This window comes from Mustela nivalis, assembly GCF_964662115.1.
Source record: "Mustela nivalis genome assembly, chromosome: 5".
NCBI lineage: Eukaryota > Metazoa > Chordata > Mammalia > Carnivora > Mustelidae > Mustela > Mustela nivalis.
The window spans coordinates 139,510,742-139,536,855 of record NC_139024.1 but is presented as its reverse complement, the minus strand read 5'-3'; the positions used below and the strand labels follow the sequence as shown (position 1 = coordinate 139,536,855).

Here is a 26,114-nt window from a genome sequence, read left to right as displayed (position 1 = left end):
TGAGAGGGTTGGTTTTTTGTTTTGTTTTGTTTTGTTTAGATTTCCGAATTAATGAGTTTGACATGTCTACTACATTTTAGTTAGGGAGCCCCAGGAGATGGTTCTGGGCTCCATTCCTCTACCAGAGGAACACACTTTGCAACTCTCAAGCCAATTCCTTGACCAATTTGGCAGCACAACTGGCCAGGCTTGCAGGTAGTAGAACGAGTCCTCTCAGCAAAATGTTCATTTTTATGGTGTTGGCTTTCACCTAATTATCAGCGGGAGGCAATACCACTTGGTCAAGTTCGCCTCTAACCTACATCAAAGGCACGGAGCTTAATGTGGCTGAGTGCGGAATAATCCAACAACGTCCGAGGCTTTGGGTTGTAGGCAAGGACAAGTAGGCTGTGCATTTTAGCTCTAGCTCTAAGTTAAGAGTAGATTAAGCAGCATCCTGAGATGGACCCATCCCCCATCGTCTTTGATGCAGTTGGAGAGGACATGCAAGGTGAAGAGAATTAGAGCTTGGACATGGCCAAATTGGGGGCAGGAGTTGAGTAAGGAGGTTACCTGACATTTAACCTCAATGGGTTTGATGACCACGGAAACCAGATTTACAAGAAAATAAATAGCCGCCAGGTTATTGAGAACCTTACTATTTATTAAATTTCTCTTTCCAGTAAAGAATGTTCATTTTATTTTTAATAAATAGAGAATAGGGGTCCCCGGGTGGGTCAGTTAGCTAAGTGTCTGACTCTGGATTTCAGCTCAGTCTTGAGTTCAAGTCCTACTTTAAAAAAAAAAAAAAAAGGAAAATAGGGCACCTGGGTGGCTCAGTCGGTTAAGTGCCCAATTCTCAGTTTCAGCTCAGGTCATGGTCTCCCTTTCGTGGGATCAAGCCCTTCGTTGGGCTCTGTGCTCAGTGTGGAGTCTGTTGGAGATTCTCTCTCTCCCTCTCCCTGACCTTCCCCCTACTGTGTTTTCTTTCTCTAAATAATATATGTGTGTGTGTATTACATACATGTGTACAAATATGCATATGTATGTATTATATATATACACACACACCCCTAATAAAAAACTGAAGAGATTTTGATTTTTTTAAATTTCAAATTCCAGAAGCACCTGGAAAAGTCTCAAGACACACCTAGGTCCCTATATTTATAGAGTCCACTTAGTTAAGCTGCCAAAAGGCAGCTAAAACACAAGCAAACCACCCAATAAAAATTAAATGCTACTGCAAAAGTCATTGGGGGGAATCTCAAGGTATATCACTGCCTTGCACAGTTTCAAAAACTTCAAAGACAAGTATGTGCAGGACTTTGTTTCGGAATCCTTCTGCTTCCTCATCCTGCCCTTAACATTCCCTAATGGATATACTCCAAATGCGTTCCTACACTCCAGAAGTCCTGTGTGTCTACGCATCAGCCTCTCCCTTCTCAACAGCTGGCTGCTGGAAGGACATGGCCTTGGTGCTTTTGGCAAAGCAGCCACCACACAATAGAGACTCTGGTGCGTAAGTGTATAGATGTGCAGGGGGCAAGGGATTCGGAAAAATGCCCTCAACATACCTGATATCCACCTGCTCGCCTCCCCGTCTGTCACCCATGCTGGCCCATTACCAGGGGTGGTGCCTTTCCTTAGGCTCTTTTTTTTTTTTTTTTAAGATTTTTTTATTTATTTGAGAAAGAGAAACCAAAAGATAGCACAGGCATGGGGGAGGGCAGAGGGAGAAGCAGACTCCCGGCTGAGCAGGGAGCCCGATGTGGGACTCGATCCCAGGACCCTGGGACCATGACCTGAGCCAAAGGCAGATGCTTAACCGACTGAGCTACCCAGGTGCCCTCCTTTGACTAGTTCTATCCCTGAGGGGCACCACCTCTCGTATCTGTAAATCTAACCCACCCAGTGAGGCTGCTGCTCAAAGTCTTGTCCAAGAACCACTTGATTAAAAACAATTTAGGATGCTTCTTAACAGGCAGATTCCTTGGCTCCACAGCAGAGAGAATAAATCAAAACCTCTGAGAGGGAAGCCCAGGATTGTGCATTTTGAGTAAGTTCCTCAAATGACCCTGAAGCCCATTACCCCCCTGCCACGCTTAAAGTTTAATGTCAAGTTAAACCTGCTTTAAAAAGTTAATCAACCCATGGGCTACCTGGGTGGCTCAGTGGATTAAGCCTCTGCCTTCGGCTCAGGTCATGATCTCAGGGTCCTGGGATCGAGCCCCGCATCGGGCTCTCTGCTCAGCAAGAAGCCTGCTTCCCCCTCTCTCTCTGCCTGCCTCTCTGCCTACTTGTGATCTCTGTCAAATACATAAAATCTTAAAAAAAAGCTAATCAGCCCAGCAGTGTTCCCACTGTCCCACCTGCCCTGAGGACTGTGTGGGACACATTAACCCCTTGGCAAAAGACCGCAGCCCTCCACTCACGGTGACATAATGGGGTGTCGGCTGTTTCTTTAGAGAAGAGTCCCAAAGTCCTGGCCACAGAATAGTGTGGGACCTACCGATTACCATGACAACAGGCCATGGTTTCCTGGACAATTTATTATTGAGTTCAAGCAGTAACTGGTTTCTCCCTAGTTCTTAAAAACAGACCTGAGACAACTTACAGAAAAACACATTTACAGCTGTAATCAACACGAAGCAGATATGGAAATAGAAATAAAAAGGGGAAAGGGCAAGACAATGAGGTTCGTATAGGAAAATAAATACCATAAAATAAATAAAAGTAGTTCTGAGTTTCCAAGCGACCAAAGAATACGCAAACATGATCATTTATAATACCTCTCTATTCACAAAACTCAAGTCAGGGGGAAAAAGCCGGAATTTCCTGGATACTGACAATCTGACCTAAGCACAGCTTCATGTTCTCAAAAGCACATCAATAACATGAAACCCCCATGCTCACCGCTCCCCAGGGGAGGTCTGGGGGCTCACTGGTGCTGGCCTCTGGTGAGTGAAACACACAGTAGGCCCTGAGCATCTACAGGAAACTTACCAGCTCTTGTTACACCAAAGGACAGAAACCCAGTGGCATCGATGTGGAAATTTAAAGTGGTACTAGAGATTTTTCCTATTTTACTAGGATTCCTGATTCAGATCAATGAAAAAATTTGGAAAGTCCCACATCAAAAGGTTTGTCCTCTGGCTACCAGCATTAGGTAGGACACCATCATACGACACCATCACGTTATGGTGTTATTATGTTATGACACCATCGTAACACAGCGGCATACTCACAGTCCTTGGGAGGACCAGCAGTCGGTGCAAGAAAATAAGACTACGGAAATTTGAGACTGTGGAATTTCAAAATCATAGGCCTACAGAACCGGAACATTCCTCAGTCTGTGCTGATTATCCGGACATCGACAGGGAATCTTTAATAATTTTTTTTTAAGATTTTATTTATTTATCAGAGAGAGAGGGAGAGCAAGCACAGGCAGACAGAATGGCAGGCAGAGGCAGAAGCAGGCTCCCTGCCGAGCAAGGAGCCCGATGTGGGACTCAATCCCAGGACGCTGGGATCATGACCCGAGCCGAAGGCAGCTGCTCAACCAACTGAGCCACCCAGGCGTCCCTCGACAGGGAATCTTAATCATTCATCTTGGGGAGACTTAATAACAGCACACATCTCCACCCACTCAGAAGCCGACCACAGGAACCAAGCTAATTCAGAGGGCATCTGTGGTGCCCGGGGTCGGAATAGCCCCCAAACCTCCTGCTTTATTTTATCCCGCACTGGCATACTGCATTAGCTTTGTAAATTTCTCTCAAACTTTACTTCAAGTTCTAGAAAGTACCTCATAGATACACTCATTCCACAAGAATATTTACTGACTGAAGTTTCCCAGCTTGTTTTTACGGTTTCCTATCCTTAACATAAGAGGATGTACTAAGTTGTATGACAAGGAAAGATCATGAAGATTTCAGGTAAAGGTCCCTTATGGCAAACAAATCGATAGCTTACAAAAGCCCTTAAACTGAGCCAAGCGCTGTGCTAAGCTTGTTATATGTAGCATCTCAGTGAACCCTCACAACCACCCTAAGAACTAAATGCATTTATTAGGCCCTGTTTTTGCAGGTGACAATATAGGAACAGAGAAGGCACTGACCTAAGGCCGGCCCACTAAGGAATAAAACCCACACAGCAAACACAGGCAGTGGCCCTCCAGCAACCCTTGGCACAACCAGAATCCAGCACGATGCGGTCGCCAACAGAAGGGAATTCCAGGGGAACAAGAATGGTGTCACAGCCCTCTATGTAAGTGATACCACATTTTTTTTTAAGATTTCATTTATTTATTTGACAGAGAGAGACACAGTGAGGGGGGAACAGAAGTATGGAGGTGGGAGAGGGAGAAGCAGGCTTCCCACTGAGCAGGAAGCCTGATGTGGGGCTCGAACCCAGGACCCTGAGATCATGACCTGAGCCAAAGGCAGACGCTTAACAACTGAGCCACCCAGAAGCCCCACCATATTCATTTTTTACTGTTGCCTTAACAAATTGCTACAGACTTAGCAGCTTAAAGTCATAGGTCGGAAGTCTGACATGGGTCTCACTAGGCTCAAACCAAGGTATTGGCAGAAGCCCTTTGCTTGCTGGAAGCCAAGGGGAGGATCTGTTTCTTTGCTCCTTCGAGTGGGCAGAATTCAGTTTCTTGAGGTCGCAGAGCTGGTGTCCCCATCACCTTGCTGGCTTTCGGCTGAGGGCCCGGGCCACTGCAGCCTTTGGCCTGAGGCTCCTTCCTCCATTTTCACGGCTGGCCACCGCGGGCTGAGTCCCTCCCGCACTCTGAACCTGCCTCTTCTTCCACGACATCTCCCTGCCTCTGTGGCCTCCCTCTTCGGTCTGGGACTCATCGTCTGGACAATCTCCCTCGTGGAAGGTCAGCTTCTCGGGAATCTTTATTCCCTTCTGCCACGTAAGGGAACGACATATCCGTAGGCTAACCTCAAGGGGCAAATGCTATGGAGGCCAGAATCCCACCTACCAGACACCAGCACGGGCGGTGATCACATCTCTAACCCGTCTCTCATACCCATGGTTGTCCGGAGTTTTGTGTACAGACGTAATGAGGTTTTGTGAACTGTGCACTGTGAATAAAGATTCTTAGGAGCAGGTCCTCAGGCAATGGATTAGGGGAGTAGGAAGAAGGGCAGGTCTCCTGCTTGAAGCGACACAGGCTAATTCCCAGCCCCAGAAGAGGTCACGTCTCTTTCACGCTACCCGTTACAGGTGTGGGCTGGCCAACAGAATGGAGACAGACGAGGCGGGAAACCAGGCTGAATTTCAATCTGGTCAGTCCAGTTGGGCTGAGGGGCCGTGAGCAAGGCGAGTTCACCGCTCCCCGGTCTCCCCGAGCCAATTAGTTTCAAAAATGGAAACATTCTCTGCACCTTGACCACAATTCTAAGCTCACAAACTGCTGTTTTTCATTGTAAGGAGACAGGAGGGAAGGAGTTCCAGGAAGACCAGGTTAAGTCTATTTAAATGTCTATTTAAATCCACGTGTTTCAGATTTTAGTTACTGGAAGCACCACTTTTTCCACAAGTTATAATCTCTTAGGTGCTATTCACGAACTTGTCCCCTAATTTCCCTTCTTCATTAAGCATTCTAAACTTAACTGGAGGAAGGAAAAAATGCGGACTACTTTTAAAATCTCAAAAAGCCCCTCTGACGCTGCCGATACAGATTAAATGGGGGGAGGGGGAGGGGGTTTACCCAGGCAACTGCGACAATGTCCCAGCCGGTCTCCCCACTTCCAGCCTCTTCCACACGCTGCCGGAAAGACCTTCCCAAGCACACAGCAGCCATTCCAGAGCCGTGCTGCAAATTTGTAAATAGCCCCTCGCTGCCTACGGAACAAAGTCCAAACTCCTCAGAATTGCTTCAGGAGTCCTCACGGTCAGGTCTAAGCTTACTTATTCAACCCCCTTCCCCACCGAGTCCTCTACCACCTCCAGGCCAACTTGACCTCGGATGCGGCACCTCAGACCTCGCTGCACCCAGGACCCCGCCGCCATTGCCCTCAAAGCTTCCTCAGGCAGGAAGGCCTGTGCCTTCCTCATCCACCAGCAGGAAGCCAACTCTTTTGTCTACACTCGCAGCCTGAATGTCATGACCCCCCATAAGTTAATCACATCTTCCTTGGTACGCCCATTCATATTCTGCTTTTAGCTCTATCCCAGACACCAGCATAAGCAGTTTGGGGTCAGGGTTAGGTGTGCATACATCTGCCTCCTTCTCTTGAGGCAGCAAGTGCACCTCTCCGTTTCCCTACCAGAGTCAGTGCTCAGCCCGGCGCCTTTGAAGAACTCTGTAAACACACCGCACCACCAAACGACATCTGTCCCTTCTACACTGAAGACACTCCCTGAGTTGAAGGAACTCTTTCGTCAGCACAGGTTACCAGGGCCCCAAGGATCATGGAAATGAATCCCTCATCCCAGAGAAAGGGTCTGGCAACATCTTTTATTTCAATAGTGGTCACAGGGCTATCCCAGTTGTCTCTGTGCTTTGAGTGATGCAAGGTGGCACTTCAGGAGAAGTTTTGATTCTGAGTTTGGCTTCCTATGAGCCAGGCCTTGAGCACCAGAAGGGTCACAAAAATATAATACCCAATGAGATAGACAGATCAAGTGAATGAGAATGAGTTGGCATTTCTACTATCCTGAACACAGGTAGGAGAAAAAAAAAAAAGTCAAAGGGATGACCCCTTTGTTTCAGAAAAGGGCATCTTCTATCATTGCACACCGAGAGAAAACAAGTTAGATGTGGTATTACAAACAGAAGATGAATTATGACTCCAATAACAGCTAGCCACATGGGAAAAAGTGAGAGGACAGATCGTACAATAGCCAAAATGCCTTAATCTTATAAGTCCTGAATAACACAACATTACACACTATTACTTATTTCTAAATGGAGCCAAGAAAAAAAAAAATAAACCCTCAAGATACAGAAACAATCCAGGCAACCGTGGAGAGATGAATGGTAAAAGGAATGTGATATACGGAGGAGGGTATTATTCAGCCTTAAAAAAGGAAACCCAGGCACCCCCTAGATGAACCTGGAGGGCGTCATGCTCAGGGAAAGGAGTCAGATACAGAAAGACAAATGATACACGACACCTCTTCTATGTGGAATCTAAAACAGCCAGACTCAGGAGAGTGGAAGGATGGGTCATTGGGTGATGGGCACTGGGTGTTACACGCAACGGATACCTTACTGGACACTACATCTGAAACTAATGATGCACGTATTGGAAGTTGGCTAATTGAACTCAAATAAAAATAAAATTGTCAGACTCAAGCCAAGAGGTGAGTGGTGGTTGCACAGGCTTGGCGGGGGTGTGGGCAGGAAAATGGACGATGTTGGTCAAAGGGTACAAATTTTGTGACACATGGTAAGTTCTAGAGATGAATGGATAGCATAGGGACTACAGTTAATACTGGGCTGTGTACCTGAAATGTGCTAGGAGGGTAGATCTCAAGTGTTCTTACCACACACTGTCCCCCCTCGCCACACACACACACACACACACCCCCACACACACACACAGAAAATGGCCGCAATAGAACATGACGGATATGTTCGTTAGCTTGACGGTGGTGATTATTTCACAATTACTCATGTCAAATCACCATGATTTGAAACCTTAAATACATACAATTTCTGTTTGTCAATATTACTTTAGTAAAGCTGAGAAAAATAAAAACTGCCTAGCTAGGTGGGAGTCGGGTGAAGGAAGTACATTTATATAGTAGGTACTTCTTGTACGTACATACTCTATAGTAGGTACTTCTTGTACATTTATACATATCTTACAATTATAAAATATACAAGCTCATGGCTTGCAAAGAGGAACCTGAAGTTATCTCACATTCCTCTTGGCTACTCTCTTGTAGTTCATCAAATCAAACAGCGGAGAACAGAATCTGCCACGTTTACGACCTGTTATCAACTCTGTCCCTCTCCCTCCAGCTAATACATCACCTCTCATCCTAAGGCTAATCTAGATCCTGGAAATGAAAGTGTTTATGTCTTGCATACTCTTGCAGGGAGAGCAAAAATTTAGGTGGGATGGGTGGGGGGAGTTTCCTGTTCTAGGACCTACCTGTCTCATTACCCATAATTTAAGTACTGAGGAGCTGTTTAATTTTAAACAACTTTTATAACAGTCTATAAAAACAGAAACATCTCATCGTGCATGTGCTGACTCTAATTTGACATTTTTTCCAGCCTATTTGGACATCCTTGTGCGCACTTAGACAGTCTCCCAGGATCGGCGGCTCAGAGTTGAATTCTGCCTGATTCCTTTCACCAATGCTTTGGAAATACAGCAAGGCAAAAATGCATGTCTGTTTGGGCAGCCAACCAAGAGACCACCCTCCCCCTGGCAAGACCTCTCTGGTCCTGGGCAGGGGTATCTCAACCCTGCCCATGGCTTTGATCTGTCTTTGGGTTTTAAATGCTCCCTGTTGCCTCGTGGGGAGCTAAGTGAGTTTGCTTCAATAGACATTATGTCACCCGCTCAGCCCTTACGTAAACAGAATGTCTAACACCTTCGCGATGTAATCCGAGCCATCGAGCCTGGAGCAGAGGCTGACAAGATAAGTATTTTGTGTCGGCACCTGCGGGAATCGTGCCTCCTTGCATGCAAGCCTTCTGCATGGCACAACCAGGCAATTTACATTTAGACTCGACAGCAATTCTCCCTGACTCCTTGTAATACTTACTAAAGTAGTAATGACATCAGATAGAGGGAAAAGAATATTTCTTCTTCCCAGGGGCTTTTTTTTTTTTTTTCTAAACTATCTAGAAAATCACAGAACATAAACCCTGAAGGGAAAAGGCAAAGTAAGATCCCTTTTTAGAACCACTTTTGTGAATGGAAGAGTTAGAGAGCGTTTCTCGTATCTGCACAGTGTTTCACAGTGTGTAATGCTCTCACTCAAATGTTTGATGTTATCAGGGATGAGAGAAAGAAAAAAGTCATGCATATGCTGATTTGGTTTTGGACCAACTGACCCACGTTGACCCAGTGAGCGTGTATTCCAGATAAGTGAAGGTTAAGGCGGCATGTCAGATACCTGGGAGTGGGAGGTGTCCAGGTAAATAAAATATTACAAAATAAAGAATCAGAGAAGTTGGTGCTGAAGGTGATTTGCTCCAATCTGAGCCAGTCCTGGAATCTGAGGTTCCTAAGTCCTTCCTATAAGCCACACGGACTTCATCTGCAAACACGCACTTGACGTTAGCAAGCTGCTCTGTGGCGATCGGCACAAAGGAAGGCTCCGAGAGTCATGGCATGTGGCTCAGCCATGTCAGAAAGGCGACCGTGATGAGAAGGCATTCGAACCGGGGCTGGAAGGACAGAGCAGAGAATGGGGAAATGGGCAGTTGTACAGTATACATATTAAAAATCCGGAGAAAGGGCGCCTGGGTGGCTCAGTGGGTTCAAGCCTCTGCCTTCAAGCCTCTGCTCAGCAGGGAGCCTGCTTCCTTTCTTCTCTCTCTGCTGGCCTCTCTGCCTACTTGTGATCTCTGTCAAATAAATAAATAAAATCTTAAAAAAAAAAAAAAATCTGGAGAAAAAGGCCAGGAGGAGGAGGAAATCGCACAGCAGTTGGTTACCTTAAGGGAAGATGAGTGCAGGAGGTAAAGCTGGAGGGCGTGGGAATCCGAGCGGCGTCCGGGCTTTATCCAGCATGCAGTGAGGATCCAGAGACAAGAATCCCGAGCACAGAGCATCCAGAGAACAGAAAGCCGAGCTACGGACTGAAGAGCCGGCAGAGATGCGAGGGGGGGTTAGTCACCGAGGAGACGGCACAGAAGTCTAGGTCAACAGCACAGTGACCTTGCGCAGGCAACTAGGGAGACGTACAGAGAAAACCTCTGGGGCTGAGATGGGAGCAGAAACAGCAAGCCTGGTGACCGGCTGGATGTGGAGGAGGGTGGCTGGAGATGAAGCCCGCACCCCAGTGCCTAGCTCCCCGGTTAGCAGACCCTGCTGGATTTCCACACCAGGTGCTGGGAGTCAGCAGGGTCCAAGAAGCTGCTCCCTAGAAACAGGATGGGTCTGGGACACCCAGGTGGCTCAGTCGGTTAAGTGTTTTCCTTCGGCTCAGGTCAGGATCCCAGGGTTCTGGTATTGAGCCCCATATCTGGCTCCCTGTGCTTCTCCCTCTCCCTCTGCTATTCCCCCTGCTTGTCCAACCACTCTCTCTCAAACAAACAAATAAAATCTTAAAAAGAAGAAGAAGAAGAAGAAGAGGAGGAGGAGGAGGAGGAGGAGGAGGAGAGAGAAACTCACTAGGTCCACGCTGATCCACCAGCTGTCACCAGCCCATGACAAGTACAGAAGTGGAGCCTGTTCAGGTCAACAGCAATTTGATTACTTCATACCCACAGAATCCAATAACTGAAGACTGAGGTTTGATTCGTATGAATTTGGGTGTACTTTTTTTTTTTTTAAGATTTTATTTATCTGTCAGAGAGAGTGAGCACAGGCAGACAGAATAGCAGGCAGAGGCAGAGGGAGAAGCAGGCTCCCCGCTGGGACTCGATCCCAGGACACCGGGATCATGACCTGAGCCAAAGGCAGCTGCTCAACCAACTGAGCCACCCAGGCATCCCTTAGGTGTACTTTTTAATTTCGCTTCTCTAATAACTCATTTTTGGTGAATTTTACAAAAGCATAGGTCTGCAGAAATTAAAAACAAACAAAACTAAAACTGGTTCTTGTGCAAAGACAGCTTGAGAAGCATGGCACCAAACAGCTCCCGAGCCACGTCATGCCTAGACCACAGGGCGCAGGAAGAGAAGGGAGCACATGCATAGGTGCTCGGCGCGGACAGACCTCCCTGGGGCTGGCCCTCTAACGACACCAGCTACTGGGCTCCCCAGCACCATGGCCCGCTCAAACGCCAGGCCACGGTCTCTGTGGAGGGGCACTTTTAAGCCAGGCACCTGCCTGTCATCGTGCCCTGTGGCCACATGTGGTCTGCTGAGTCCTGTGCCTGGGTGTGCTCCCACCCCCTCACACCCCGTCCCCGTCCCCCGTGTGCTGCTCTGCGTGCCACATGCCTTCCCTTCTCAATCTTTTGCTGCTTTTCAGGAAATGTCCCCAAACGCAGCAGGCGTCTGCAGGACAGAAAACGAACCAAGAGGGAGAAAGCTGCATTACAGAAAGCAGAGAGAATGTTTTCACCTTTTGGCTGTATAGTCCTTTCAGGGGGGGGCGGGGATAAAAAGGTCTCAAAGTGACAAAGCCTTGTGAAGAGCAGGATGAAGCCCTGGGACAGCAGACTGACAGGGACAGAAGTCAAGGGGAAAGGAGAAAGTGGGTAGAAAGGCCAGGGCAGCTTCCCCTGGTCCCGAGTTAGGGCGTGGTGAGGCGACTTCACAAAGCTGTTCCATTTCGTGTTCCATTTCATGACTGGCGCTATTAGGAACGTCAGTATAGCTCTCAGGAACTTTCTCCAGATTTTCCCTATCTTACCATCTAGGAGTTTACAGCTATAAAATTCTCAGTTTTTGCCTTGTTGAGATAATAGGATAATAAGTGACATTAGTCATTCTTCCAGGCAAAGGCCATAAAGAAATGCAATACTTGTGTTTTCTTGCAAAAAAAAAAAAATGCAGTTTCTACTAAAGCTTACAGAACACTTGGAGAAGGATGAGCATGGGGAAAAAGTTGGGGCTAAACTGTAGTCTACTTTCATAAACTTCTTGGACTTGTGCCCTACCTAAATTGCCAGAATTTGAAACAGAAACGCAGGAAAGCATCTTTGTGATGTTTCCCAGAAGGATCAGATCTTTTAAACTTGAGTATTTAGAAACAAGATGCCGCTAGGATCACTACCAACCCAAAAGCACCCCTACATGCTGGCTCTCAAAATTAGGAAAGATAATTCACCTATTTTTACTATTATCTCCTAAAATAAATATGGGAGGTGAGATACAGGATACAAGCCGATCGCAGCTGCAGAGAGCAAGCTCAACCCCAGGAAGGCTTGGCCCTATGGTTCTCGGTTCCAAGATAACCATTCACAAACATCTTCAGCAAATTCCTTTCTTAAGGATGCTCAAGGCTTGTAGAAGGAATGCATGAAAACCGACATCATCCATGAAAAAGGGGAATTTTCACTGACGTTCCTTTGTGTTAGGATGATTGCATTCCCTGCAGTAATTGTTTAAAAGGCTAGCTCAGGGTAGTATGTTCACTATCTGGACTGTGGGGATGGTTTCATAGGTGCAGGTCTATGTCAAGGGTCATCAAATTGTACACTTGAAATGAACTGCTTATTCTGTCGATTATACCTCAAGAAAGCAGTTTAAGAAAATAAAGAAGCAATGGGGCGCCTGGGTGGCTCAGTGGGTTAAAGCCTCTGCCTTCGGCTCAGGTCATGGTCTCAAGGTCCTGGGATCTAGCCCTGCATCAGGCTCTGTTTGGCAGAGAGCCTGCTTCCCCACCCCCCTCTCTCTGCCTACTTGCGATCTCTGTCTGTCAAATCAATAAATAAAATCTTTTTTTTTTTAAAGAATAAATAAAATCTTTAAAAAAAAAAAAAAAAGAAGAAGAAGAAGAAAGAAAAAGAAAATAAAAGAAAAGGATCACTCTGAGAAACACACCAGGGGATACCCCCAGCACCGAGTTCTGAGAGTCTCTAGTTGAGCATTTCTCTGCAGCCACTGAATTAAGAGGTCATAGCAGTCAAAGAGTCCAAGCAGGGAACGCAAAATCCCTGTGGGTGTTTATAGCAGAGGGAACGTAAGGCAGGGAACTGGTGGTGTAAACAGCCGTGAAGGAGCCAAGCAGCCAAACAGGTTATGCGGAGACGACCCATGCACTTGCAGGCGAAGGAAGCCATTTCTAGCCTCAGGAAGGAGAGCCCATGGGAGTCCCAGCGGCAGGTGGGCTACGGCAGCCCAACCAGAGAGAGCGGGCGCACAGCAGAGCAAATTGCAGCAAGAAAGGCAGCTGCCCGGTGTCCCACCCAAGCTCCACCGAGACGACCAGGGTAAGTGTCAAGTGTGGACCTGGGGGCAGAAGCACCTGAGGCAGACATAAAAAAGCGGTTACAGAGCCAAAGTAAATTCAAAACCAACTCTCTTAAAGCAAATCAGCAGACTTCCTCACTGCTGGGGCTTGACACTCTGAAAGACTTGTAAGTCTCTGAGGGGAGGAGGATATAAATGATCTTCTCCATGATCATCTTCTGCAGAACGTTTTGGAAAAGTAGTGTTCCATGAAACACTATTTGGAAAAAGCTGATCTGGCCAATGGGCTCGCATTTTACAAATAAGGAAAGATATTTTACAAATAAGGAAAGAGACCAAGAAATTCCCTTAAGTGGCTTGACCAAGATCTCATAAGAGGGAATGGGACTAAGGCTGCAGCACAAACTCGAGCTTCCTAAATCTTGGTCATGCACCCTTTCCTGAATTCTATATGGAATTGGTCATAAGCACTTTCTAGCACCATCAAGAAAACGAGCAACTTAACCATTCTAGTGGCCAAGGAGTCATTCTGGTGGTGCAAACCCACTGGAGACCATGGAGATGGCGCACAGTCTGTTGCATCAGGTCAATGGCCAACCAAAGGCACCAACACTGTGAGACAAGAAAAGATGGGAAAGAGGAAGTAAATGCAGGGGAGTGGCTAAATTTACTAATGGGAAGAAAAGGAAGAAGCAAAAGAGAAGGAAGGAAACCAACCTCCACTGGGGACCACCTACATCCCCGAAGCCATGCCTGAGTCCACATCTTGTAATGAGGACAAAGGGTGCACGCCTAACAACAGGGGTCAAACACCCTCTATTAAGCAAATGAAATAACTAAGGAGCCTGATTTGTGACAACAGTTCCCAAAGCTGGTGTGAGGGGATTCCATACTCCACAGACACCATAAGAATGCAAAGGCCTGTTATGTGGCCCCCTGGGAGAAATGGAACTCTCTAAAGGTCTTTGGCTGAAGCACTTATGACCTCTTCACTATCACCTACCCTGAGTCTTAGTCCTACCTTGTGGTATGATTTTACTAGGGCTCAAGCGTGCGTCCATCTTACCAGCGGGTGACTTAGACCACAGCACATCCCAAGGCAGAAATTACGCGCTCAAGCTAAATTTCTCAAGCCGACTGATACCGCCATAGCCCCAAGATCTCTCCTCTTTTTGAGAGGTTTCATTGTGGGGGTGACAGATGCGGGGGGGGGGCTGGCGGGGATTTAGATAGAATTCGGTGAGAAAACACTCCACTAAAATGGAGACTTGCAGGAAGAGAACTGAGGAGAATTTATGAGTGTGTCACCCGTACAATGCCTGTCAAAAAAAAGGGGGGGGGGGGAGAAAAGAAAATGGCCACAAGTTCCCCAAACACCTCAAATGAATTGCTATTTGTTCAATGGCAATCTTTTGGCGTTATCATGTTATTTGCTTATTTACCATTAATCTGGGTAGCCCTATCTCCTAGAAAAACCCTTCAAAGCAAATAAGCCTAATCTATATATCAAATAAGCCTAATCTATATACCCAGACCTCTGGGTGGATGGAGTCTCTATTTAGCATTAATCTGATCTAAACAGTCTCTCCTGAGGAAACCCTGTATTTTCCCCCTATCCTGTCTCTAGAGCCAGTAAAACACATTTTTGTGAGCTTCTTGATCCAAAGGTGCACTAAATTCTAGTAGGTTTTCAGAAAGGAAGGAAAACTATTTCATCCCTCTCCTAACCACCCCTCCCCCAAATTTCAATAATTTACAAGCACAGAATTCCTATAATTCTTGTTCATTCTTCAGGCTTCTTTGACCCCCCCAAATCCTGCCGAGCATGGATCAAACAGGGCCCAAGCCAGGCCCAGGGAGAAATTTAATCGCTCATATCTCTGCCTAAAGGATTGTCTAGGTACTATGGTGACAGACACCTCAATGAAAGTATGTGGAGGAAAAAAGATTTTTAAACTCCCAGACTTTAAAAAAAAAAAAAAAAAGTGGGGGAGGGACTTGTAATGGATTTGGGGTCAACGCACAGAAGCACAAAATCAGGTCTATAGAGTCCATTGAAATTATTTATATGCCGATGTGGTAAGACCACAGAAACAAAACAGTCTCCAACAAAGGCATTTTCTTTTTCTCCCCCACAAACTCTACCTGTTTTCAATTTTCATATCCCCATTGATTTTTCTGGTTATGTGTATAGCTTCTCCACAGAGGAGTTTTTGGGCAGTGAAAGGACTCTGTGTGATACTATAACGACAGATTTATGTCCTTAAACAGCAGTCCAAACCCAGGGAACACAGAACATCAAGAGTGAACCCTATGGTGAACAATGAACTCAGGTAATCAAGGTAGATTTTTCAAGTATAACAAATGAACCACTCAAATGTGGAATGTTGACAGCAACCGAGGCTATTGTCATGCAGGCGGAGAGTATAGGGGAAATCTCTCAAACTTCCATTCAATTATGCTATGGACCTAAAACTGCTCTTAAAAAAAAAAAATTACTTTTTTTAAATGCACAACCTCTGTTAACTTACTCTGACATGCAGGGGTTCAAATAAAATCTGGAATATAAAAATTTTTTTAAAAAGCCAAGTAAAACTCTTAGTCCCTGATTTTGTACTTTATAAAGCTCTGTCTTCAGAATATTGAAATATAATTTATAGATTTGAAAGTGGGGAGAGAGAACAACTAGTCTCGGGGATTTAAGCAAGACCACTTATAAAAAAATCTTCCGACCTAATCAGCGCATAAAATAGCTCACACCCATCATAGAGTTAGTTCATGCTTTGCTGATACACAAATCAGAATTTTTTGCCAGCCCATGTTCGCGTACAGGAAACCAACAAGACTGTAAACACAGGAACAACGATCAACACACACAGATGTCTAAGGCTAGAAGTCACATTCTGAACAAGGTGAAAAGGGTAAGCGGCAGGAGAGTCATAATAAGGATCAAGGCAGATATCAAAGTTCAGTGTCTAGAAGGCTCAGGGCTTGGCTCTGTCCTGGAGACACTGTTTTCTGCCTGCAGTCAAAGTCAAGTCCCAGAGCTCACCAACCCCACCCCCACGGAGCTCTCTGATGATGAGAAAACAATCTGAACATAAAATCAGCAATACACAGCAAGGACATTTCAGGCCCAGGACAATCCCAATCTACCCAGCAGGATCAGTCATCAAGGGCGTATGCCCAGGAAGCTGTCAGGAAGGCTCTCCCACTCGGAACCAGAACTTCACTCTGCAAAAATGTTTGAAGGGGAGTCTTCTATCCGGTCATCTGGGACTGGGTTAGAGATAACAAGACCGTGGGGACCCATCAAGGAATTACCTGATGTCATTTAGATATCCCTTCTATTCTGGACCCAATCATTATAATAATGGACAGGGGAAGGGCAGGAAGGGAATCCATGCCTGCGGACCTCAGTGGAACAATGCCACTCAAGGCAACCTGGTTTTCAACTCACTTTCAGAGCAGAGAACAATTCTTTGGGGTGCGCACTGCTTCTGCATGCCAAACAAGGGGATATTTATAGATAGGCAAGCTTTTTCTTTTCCAAAAGCAGAGTTCTAGGAGTGAATACTACCCACAAGGAGAAAACCCACAAAATTCCAGATCTGGGCTTCCCCACCTCTCGCCCAAGGCAGGGCTCTTGCAGGCTTTTGTAATTTCTCCTTAATTACCCACTCCTGCCTGACCAATGGCTCTGTGGCCCCATTCCTCTGATGCATGAGGACCTCTCTGTGGTTGTCCCTCAGCCTTAAGATATAACATCAATGAGGAGGAAATGGTCCTGAATAAATCAAACAAATTTAACTACAAACATAAATGATCAGACAATGTGCAAAAAGCCTTTAAAGTTCTAAATTCTATGATCTATGGACAACAAATTTAATAGTAATCCTAAACATCCTATTAGGGATACTGAAACCCTGCTTTCAAACAGGGTGTCAGGGGCGCCTGGGTGGCTCAGTGGGTTAAAGCCTATGCCTTTGGCTCGGGTCATCATCCCAGGGCCTTGGGGTCAAGCCCCACATCGGGCTCTCTGCTCAGCAGGGAGCCTGCTTCCTCCTCTCTCTCTGCCTGCCTCTCTGCCTACTTGTGATCTCTCTCTGTCAAATAAATAAATAAAAAATCTTTTTTAAAAAGCTCATCTTTAAATAAATAAATAAATAAAATGGGGTGTCAGTGGCTTGGGCATGTTTTCCCAGAGAAAACAATGCTATGGAAGGGAGCTGTCCCTGGCCAGCTCCAGAGTCTAACTTTACACATAGAGGAATGATATAGTACATATTTATAGCGGGGGAAAAAAATAGAGAAAAGAATCTTTTTGGCTGAAGATTTTATTTACTTGAGAGAGATAGAGAGATCACAAGCAGTGGGAGGGGTAGAGGGAAAAGCAGACTCCCCGCTGAGCAGGGGAACTCAAGGACCCCAGGATCATGACCTAAGCCGAAGGCAGACGCTTAACCAATGGAGCCACCCAAATGCCCAAGAATGTTATTGTCAAAATACTAGTAACTGAACAAAATATGCAGTCAACTTCAGTGAACCACAGTTTCTTATTTCTAATGCTCCCTGTGGAAGACGAGCAGGTACAACTGAGTTCTGAGAATTTCTGGTACTCCGAAAAACTTCATAAGGGTGATGGCCCTGGCTCTTTAGTGAGCCTATAGATTTCATGACCGTAAGAATGCACGTGAGACCGTGAGAATGGTTTTCCTTCTCCTCGATATAATGGTCACCACTTGCCTATGTTCCAGGTATGACAGGAGCCATTTTCTGGCTTACCAGTTTCCAAAGGGCAAGAGTTGGAAGGGAACACGGCCAGCCAAGGTGTTAGAAAGTAAGGGTGTTACAAGAGGAGAATGCACTTGAATAAAAGCAGCGGAGCTGTCATAATGAAAAGAGAGAAAGGAGGAGGCATCAGCTTTTTCGTGAGGCACACTGTGCCCCACACTGGGTCCTGGGTGACACCCTGTGGCCAAGGCAGCCATGTTACCTGGCACTTGGTTGGGTTGGGCCATGGCCACAAGGAGGGTGGGGACAGAACGGTTAATGTGTAACAGCGGTTCGCCTACATGAGGACTCTCAATTGTTCATCTCTCAGGGAGTTGCTACATTGATTTCTCTTTTTACTTGGGTATTTCTGGAAGCTTCTAGTCAGGAACACAGTTGTCTGACTAAACTCCCTATTGCCTGCTTTCCTTCCCACCGCTGGAAGCGCCAAAGAATAGGAGGTGACTAAAATTCAAACAATTGGAGAGAGAGGGAAAGGCAGAACGAGGCTCACAACAGAAAACTGTACTGCCTTTATATGAAGGGGAAGAAAAGGATTCTACGGACTAATTCATTTTCACATACAGAATGGGAGGCAGAGAGCGAAGGACAGTTGTGAAAAATTAGAGAACGCTGGTGAATCGTCCAAGAAATTGGATGCTCTTTGTGATCCTTTTCTAACTCAGCTCCTTCAACAGAGGGGGAGCGAGGACAACAGAGCGATCATCTCTGAGAGTCTGCTAGCCACCTTTGACACCCAGCATGCATCCACTCATCCCTGGATTCAAGTAAAATATTACTTTGAAATCCAACATTTAAAGTCACTCAACTCGGTAAACAGCGAGGGCATATTGAGTAATATACTGAGTTCTGAACCTTGTTGTCCTGCTCCCTTTCCCCCGCCACAGATTTTTTTTTTCTATCAGTAAGAACCCTTCCTCCATGCTAATCAGAGGTAAGCTCTTAAGTAGAGGAACTAAGCATGATTCAGCACATTTAAAAAGGATTTATACCCATTCTTAGAAGGACAACCAGAGGAAACACCATCTCAAGTCTAAACAATGATATCTGCTTGCCCTTTGATCTGAGTTTAAGAACACTCTGTACAACTTTTTTTTGTTGTTGGAATACCACTGAATTTCACATTTACTACGTGAAATTTCTTTAAAACATTCACTGTTCCTTTGAACCACACTCTTGCAACCAAATTCTCCAAATTATATTTGCTGTGAGTAGCCTGCAGGCAGGGATTTATGTTCTGCTAACAAAAATCTTCGTTAAGTAGAGGCAACCCCCATGAAAAATAGTACCACTGATCCCTATGTTTATGAGAAAAAGACAGTATAGTGTATCTGGTTACAAATACAAGTAGGGAAGATTCCATTTTTCTTCTAATTTATGTTTCCTAAGGGTAATTTTGTTCAGAAGATTTCCAGTATTTTTAGTACAATAAGTTTCTTGTTTCTTGTACTAATACATACTGATTCCCCTTTCTGAGCATATTTTGAGTTATTTCATTTTTACCCTAGCATCTAGAGATCAACACTTCATTAATTCAAACTAAATGAAGTCTGAAATGCAGAGATTTAAAGAAACCTTTGCACTACTCTCGAGGGTGATGCACATTAGAAATATACATATGGGTAACTAATTTAAAAACAGGTATATTAATAAAGTATTAGGGTATACATCAGACACCATTAACCAAAATGTCCTAAAGGTCTTCTCTTCAAATGTCTTTGACTTCACAGAAATCAGGTATGCCATTTCTAAGTGATCAGACCTTCCAGACTAGTGAAATATGAATTTTAAGTGAAGGATAGGTCTTTTTCATCAATTCAATCTTTATTACACATCTTTCCATGTGCTCAGTATGATATTAAGATGTAGGCTTCAATGGTGGATAAAGCCTGGTTGCCTTTTGAGGCTGCCACCCAAAGAGAGATAAGTGAGTAAGCAAATTTTAAAGAAAAAAAAAATACACATTCTTTTTGTGATCTGTGCACCCAGGAAAAGCAGCAGCATTCTGTGATGGTAAAGAATGGGTAGGGACGGTCAAAAAGGCTTCGCTAAGAAGGCGAATTTTAAGACCTAAACGATATTTCAGGATACTTCTCCGAGATCCCCCAATTGGCTGGCCTGCTTATTAGACTGCCAAGACATTTGCAGCATTAGCAAACAAGTAGAAAATGGCATCTGGGGCCCCGACTGAATGCACCCCGCACACTAGCCTGTCAGCGCTAAGGAGGTTACACATGTCCAGCCTATTCACACAGAGAGTTTCGAACAGTCAACATCAACATCAAACAACCAGCATTTGGGATATGTGGGAGAAACTTAATTCTGTTGATTCTACTTCCTGAAATCAAGCTGAGAAGGCTCAGTGTGTTTCAGATGTAGTTCATGAATAAATTATTCTCCCTTATGTGTGTGTGTGGGGGGGGGGGGTAAAACTATGTATCACATTCTCTTATACTTTCAGTTTATTTCTGTAACTACCAGGTGTAAATGTAGTTGAAAACATGTATCTTTCTGCAGGTTCTTTAATGAGTCAGGTAATACAGCCTGCTAACATGCCATGGAGGTGGAAATCAGCAGAATACTCCCAACATCCTAAGCAATTACTTTCTTCAAATGAACTGTCCTTAGGCTCAGAGCCATGATAATCAGATTTTATCACATTTTAGCCTCTTGTTCTGAAATCCTCTTTCCTACTGCTAAATGCATTAAGATTAAATAGAACTGTGGCACTGGCAGGTGGAATGGCTTGTGACTTGGATTCTACTTACCTGAAGGTTCCCCCCCTAACTGCCCATGTGGAGTCCGGGGCTGGACCTACAGACTGCGACAACGCACAGTCAGAAAACCCAGCGCTATGACAGGAGGCGCTTGGGGCAGTTTCCCACCCAGGAATCTCTTCCAGTTCCACATCAGCCCGTCCCAGGCCTGAGCTGACATGCCTGTTGAATTCTCTTGGAAATTTTTCGGTGTTTATTTTTTGGACCTTGAAGTTTTCCCTTATGAGAAATGTAAGTTAGATCATCACCTTAATGGGATTAGTTGACAACCAGCTTCAAGCAGTGTGACTCAGAACCACTGTGTACCTGTAGACCCAAAAGGTCAGACAAGCAAGAAACAAGGAGAATGTAGAGGTCATTAAACACAGTAAATGTCACCATCCTTTACAAATTTTGCCTCAAGCCAACTCTAACAATTTCAAATACCACCACAGGCAGTGGCTCCTGAACACTGGATCCACATGAGCAATCCTTACAACTATGGACACCTGCCTTCCAGCCCACACATTCTGGTGTAATTGATACAAGGTACCCTTACAGCATCTGGGTTTTTAAAAGCCCCCCTCCCCCCGGAGGTGATTGTAATGTGCAATAACCTTTGGGAGCTACTGACATAAGGAAGCATTGCTCCTGATCGCTTACTGGGATGATCTGATTTCTTGTCATGTATTTCTTGACCGTGGTGGCACATTAGAAAAACCAAAGACACTTAAAAGATGCCAGAGCCCACTCTCAAAGACTCTGACTTAATTGCTCCAGGGAGCAGCCCCAGTATCCTTTAGTTCTTTAAGTGTCCCCAGGTGATGCTAATGGACAGCCAAGGTCGGAACCGTGGACTAAGCCCAGGCACGGTTCTCTGGAGACTGTAAATGATTCTCAGTGAAAGAGCCAGAAGGACCCTTTGTCCTCCACTTTGTCCACATTGGGACTACCCCAAGAGCCAAGGCTGTCAGGAAACAGAGGAGGCGGATGGAATAGGTGGAATTCACTAAGCCAGAAGCAACAGAAAAGAGGAAGAGCCCTGGCCCTCTGCGCTGCCCCTCCCCTCCCCCAGGCAGACTGTATTGACAGCTATGAGAGTCCTTAGAATGCTTCCTGGAGGGGCCTCAACCTTGGATTTGGTTCCAATCAATGATGAAAATTCTTACCCATTGGAACTCCTGGCACTGTAGTAGCAAGACTGGCAGGCCTTGAGCCTCCGCTCTCTGTGAGATTCTGTTTCATGAATTTCCCAGGAAGCTTTCCGTACCAGTTGGATGCAATCGGACCTCCCTCTTGAGCCCCCGCTCCTTCCTTCCCCCAAATCCCAGCAGAGTTGAGAATCATCTCATAGATGTATTTGTAAAGAACTCCCTGAACTATCTTACATAGTAATCATTCAAGCAAATAATGTCCAATGACAGACATCTTTGACGTGGCTTTGACAAGTGTCTGGTAACCTACTTTGGGGCCTGGGCAGGGCCACACGTCTCACACGGGAAAGGAAGTCCGCGGAGACCCACCCCTGACGTGGCTACGGCGGGCGCCCCCATTTCTGCCCGCGAAGAACGTGTCCCCTACATCCCTTTGTCTACGCTAAGCTGAGTCAGTTTATGAATGAAGAGTAGCACAAATCAGAGGCACTGATCCTTAAAAAAAAAAAAAAAAAAAGTCTTGCCTACACCATTTACAAATGAGAAAACTCGGGGGAAAAGGGCTATGTGACTCCGTCCGGGTTTGCCACAGAACATTTGTGGCGGAGCCCGATTTAGCCGCCCTTGAATTTCCATTCTGTTGCCTGGCAACCAGTTCAGCCCAGCTCAGCGCCCAACCCCGGCCCCTAACCCGCACCCTTTCTCTGCCCGTGCAGCTCGGGCAGCAGTGATCGGGAGTTCAGCCTTTGGGGGCACCCGCCAAAGGCATGTGAACTAAGATCCTGGATGGGATACCCCTACTGTGCTGGGGATCTGGTCCCAAACCCACGCGAACCCCGTCTGGCATGCCTTCCGAGGTTCTTTTGGCACCTTCCTCTGCAACCCTCCTCCCCCGATTCCATGGATACCACTTAACACAATCGCGTCAAGTTTCCAAAGTTCTCAGTTGCTATCAGATTCCCTAAAAATCCCGGTGGAGGAACTGGCACTCAGAGCTTTAAGGGTGCAAAAGAAATCAGGAGGGGAAAGAGTGCTGAAGACTTCTCCTTCCCAGATGGCTACACTTGGGCGGGACTTTTCTGCTCAAACCGAGTTAACCTGGCCCCCGCATTACTGGAAAAAGCGCGGAGTACGCCCGGACGCCGCAGTCCGAGAGCCCCACCGCCCGGCGCGCCCCATCCCGCCCGCGGCGTCCGGCAGCCCCAGCGCGCAGCCCGGCGGGAGGCGCGGGGAAGCGCACGTGCAGCCCACCCCGCCGCAGGTGGCGGGAGCGCAGCCTGCCTGCCCTGGTGTCCCCGCCGCGTCTGCCGCGCCCCGCGCCCCGCGTGCCAGGGTCTCCTCCACCCTCTCGCCTCCCTCCCCGGGCCCGAGAGACCGTTATGGGGAGAGTGTTTTCGCCACTACGCTACCCCAGATCCTTACCCAGGTTCACAAAGCTCATGACCATGTCCGCGTCGTTGAGGAAGGCGCTGTCCTGCGCGCTAGTCAGTGGGGACGCGCCGCCGCCCGGTCCCGCGGCCAGGAGGCTCTTGCCGTTGACCCGGGGCGGCGCGCCTGGGGGCGGCTGCCGTTGCTGGGACAAGCCTACCCCTCCGCGGGGCCCATGCTGCCGCCTCTCCTCCCCCGACGCCCAGTCTTCATCGTCGTCCGCGGCCAGGGCGTTGTACAGATCCAGCATGAAGAGGGGCGCAGACTTTAGCCGTCCGGGAGGGGGGTCCCCGCGAGGCTGCTGCTGAGGGAGCGCAGCGGGCTGCGGCTGCTGGAGGCCGTGCAGGGGTCGGGGCCGGTGGGGGAGCCCCAGCACCGAGAGGATCTCCTTCTGCATCTCGCGCTTCTCGTGCGTCTTGAGCCGCCGGTAGAGGAAGCCGGAGGAGGAGGACTGTGGCGGCGGCGGCGGCTGCTGCTCCGCGTGGCCCGGGCTCCCGCCGTCCCCCAGCAGCGCCCCCCCGCCGGCGGCGGCGGCGGCGGCGGCGGCGGGCAGGGGCGGCCGAAGCGGCGGGGGCCCGCAGCAACTGCACAGCAGCCCCCACCACCAGCACAGCCACTGCGCCCTCCGCCCCAGCATCCCCGCCCGGCCGGACTGGCCCCGCGGGCCCCGCGAGGCGTGGAGCGGCGGAGCGAGGCCGGAGCGCGGCCGCTGTGGCCCTTGGTGTGAGCAGCCCCCGCCACCTCTCGGCGGGCTCGCTTCCCTTTCCTGGCCCTCAGTCCTTATCTCTCATCGTCCTCTGGGGCGCCCCCAGTTGCCCAGGCTGGAGGAGAGGAGAGGGGGGAGATCACACGGAGAACCACTCGGAGAGGAGCCCCACACTCCGGCGCAGGTCTCGAGAGGCGCAAGGTCCAGACCAGGTGCGTCCGAGTCCCGGCTGCGCTGCAGCCCGCGCCCTCGCCCCTGGGCGGGTCACGGCGCGGTCACTCCCGGGCCTCGCTGCCCGCGCACGTGCGTTGTCCCGCTCCCTCCCGGACGGCTGAGTGGGAGCCGGGGCGGCGGGGCGGCTCACCAGCTGGGGGAGATGCCCGGCATCATCCCCGCGCACGCCTCGCCTTGGCTCGCACAGCCGCCGAGAAGTTTACTCCGCCGTGGGGCCCAGGCTGAGGCGACAAGGCGTCCCGAGATGCCAGTCTTCTCCGCGAGGCTTAACTTCCTTTCCGCTCACAAACTCCGCGCCTCTCCGCCCTCGGGCACTGTCGCTGCCCCCCAGAATCTCCGCGCGCTGCTAGAACCCCCAAGGGGAGGCGGCAAGAATCTTGCTTTCCGTTTAGAGCTCTCCGGGCTGCCCCGCAAACACCGCTCGCAGACAGGACCGGAGGGAACAGGACCCGCGCGCGGAGCAGTGACCGCGGCAACCGCGCGGGAATTCCGAGTCTCCCGCCTCTCGGCGCTGCGCTCCCCGCAGCGGCCAACGTGGGCTTTCTGGTGCGCGTCTCGCTCAGGTACCGCACTCCAGCCCCCGAGAGTCCCTGCCCTCTTGGGTAACAGACAGCTTGGCAGCCAATGAAGAGGCAGCCCTCGCCTGCATTTAAATAGGCCCGCCCCCTTCTTTCACCCTCCCTCTCCAGGGAGGCGTGCCTCGGCCGCGCGTAGGTTTCAAGCACAGAGAATTCTTGGAGGCACCAAAAGTAGGCGCGAGGTAGCAAAGGCGAGGAGGTCATCGCTAGTAAGGACGATCTAATCAACACCCCAATGTAAGCCTGTCTCTTTTACAATCACGTAAAAGGCCCGAATTGATGATTTAACTAAATAAAAGCAAACTCAGTGCCACCTGTATTCACAGAGGAACAGCAGGAGTAGTTTCTAGTTCTTGGTGTCTCTTGACAGTTGTAATAGAGGCGGACTCGTGACTCTCAAAGGCAGCTGCGCGAAGCTGGGACACACCCTCCGAGAAGCTGCTCACAAACAGGCCACAAAGAGGGCCCAATGTAAACCCGAGCCGGCGTCCTGGGGATTGGGGGCCAAACACGTTGATTTATCTCTTCAGATCAGCTTTGGCTTGCCTTCTTAATCTAGCACCTTAAAGAAAAGGGGTAATTAGGTAATATAGTAGCCACCTGCTACTTACTTTTCTTGGAAATATTTCAGTGCATCTCCAGGTTTTCTGTTAACTTTTCATTTTAATGTGTTGAAATACAATAGAGCTTTCATGATGCTAGATAGATAAATTTTGGGGAGAGGTGGTATAGAAAATTCCTACTCAGGTAGCGGCTTGGCATGTTCCCATTCAGGGTACTAGGGGTGCCAAAAAGTTGCCGGCAGCATTAGACAAGATCAAGCATAGAAGACACAGTTTACCTGACAGGCACACTTCTCAGTCACAGAGAGGGACACCTCTACCCAGACACCACCACCATAAGCCATTCAGGATGCAAAGCCACCTGCTCTCATACTATCCAAGAATGCCCAGGAATCTACAGAGCCTACACACAAATTCACTTAAAATACTAGGATCTTTTACTTGGTGAAAAATGTGCGGGTTTGAAAATAAAACCTGCACTGACCTTCTTAGTTCACATAGTCCAAGGCATTTCTGAGCCAGTCTGGAAAGATATAAACTGTGGGATTCATGGACTTATGAGATCATGGGGTTTCTGCTGATCGAAATCTGATAAGCATTTCTGTCTTATTTCAAAGGATCTATTTTTCACTGGGAAGGGTCTTCACCTCCCCGCCTCTTACCCACCCATTGGACTACTCTTTCTGGCTCTCTCTCAGCTCAAACACAGTGACCCTTTAGTCTTTAATTCTACAGATTTAATCTCTTAACTCAGATTTACTTCTACGAGTGAAGTCTTTAGTCCTACAAAGGTCTGAAGCCATGAACCTCGGGTAACATAGCTTCAGCAACACAGAAGATGGGTCTTGAGCAGGGATTCTTTCCTTGTGAAAAGAAAATATATCACTCTTGGTCTGGCATGCCAGGATCC

At 47.7% G+C, this 26,114-nt stretch overlaps 1 protein-coding gene across 1 annotated transcript in view; it reads right to left on the bottom strand.

The window, feature by feature from the left end:
• Window positions 1-24,628, bottom strand: part of BMP6 (bone morphogenetic protein 6) — a 147,949-nt gene extending 123,321 nt beyond the window's left edge. The window contains exon 1 of the mRNA XM_082730724.1: window positions 23,118-24,628. Coding sequence (XP_082586850.1) covers window positions 23,118-23,760 — 643 coding nt within the window. The 5' untranslated portion in view covers window positions 23,761-24,628. The remainder of the gene's footprint in view (window positions 1-23,117) is intronic.
• Between the last annotated feature and the right edge of the window lie 1,486 nt (window positions 24,629-26,114).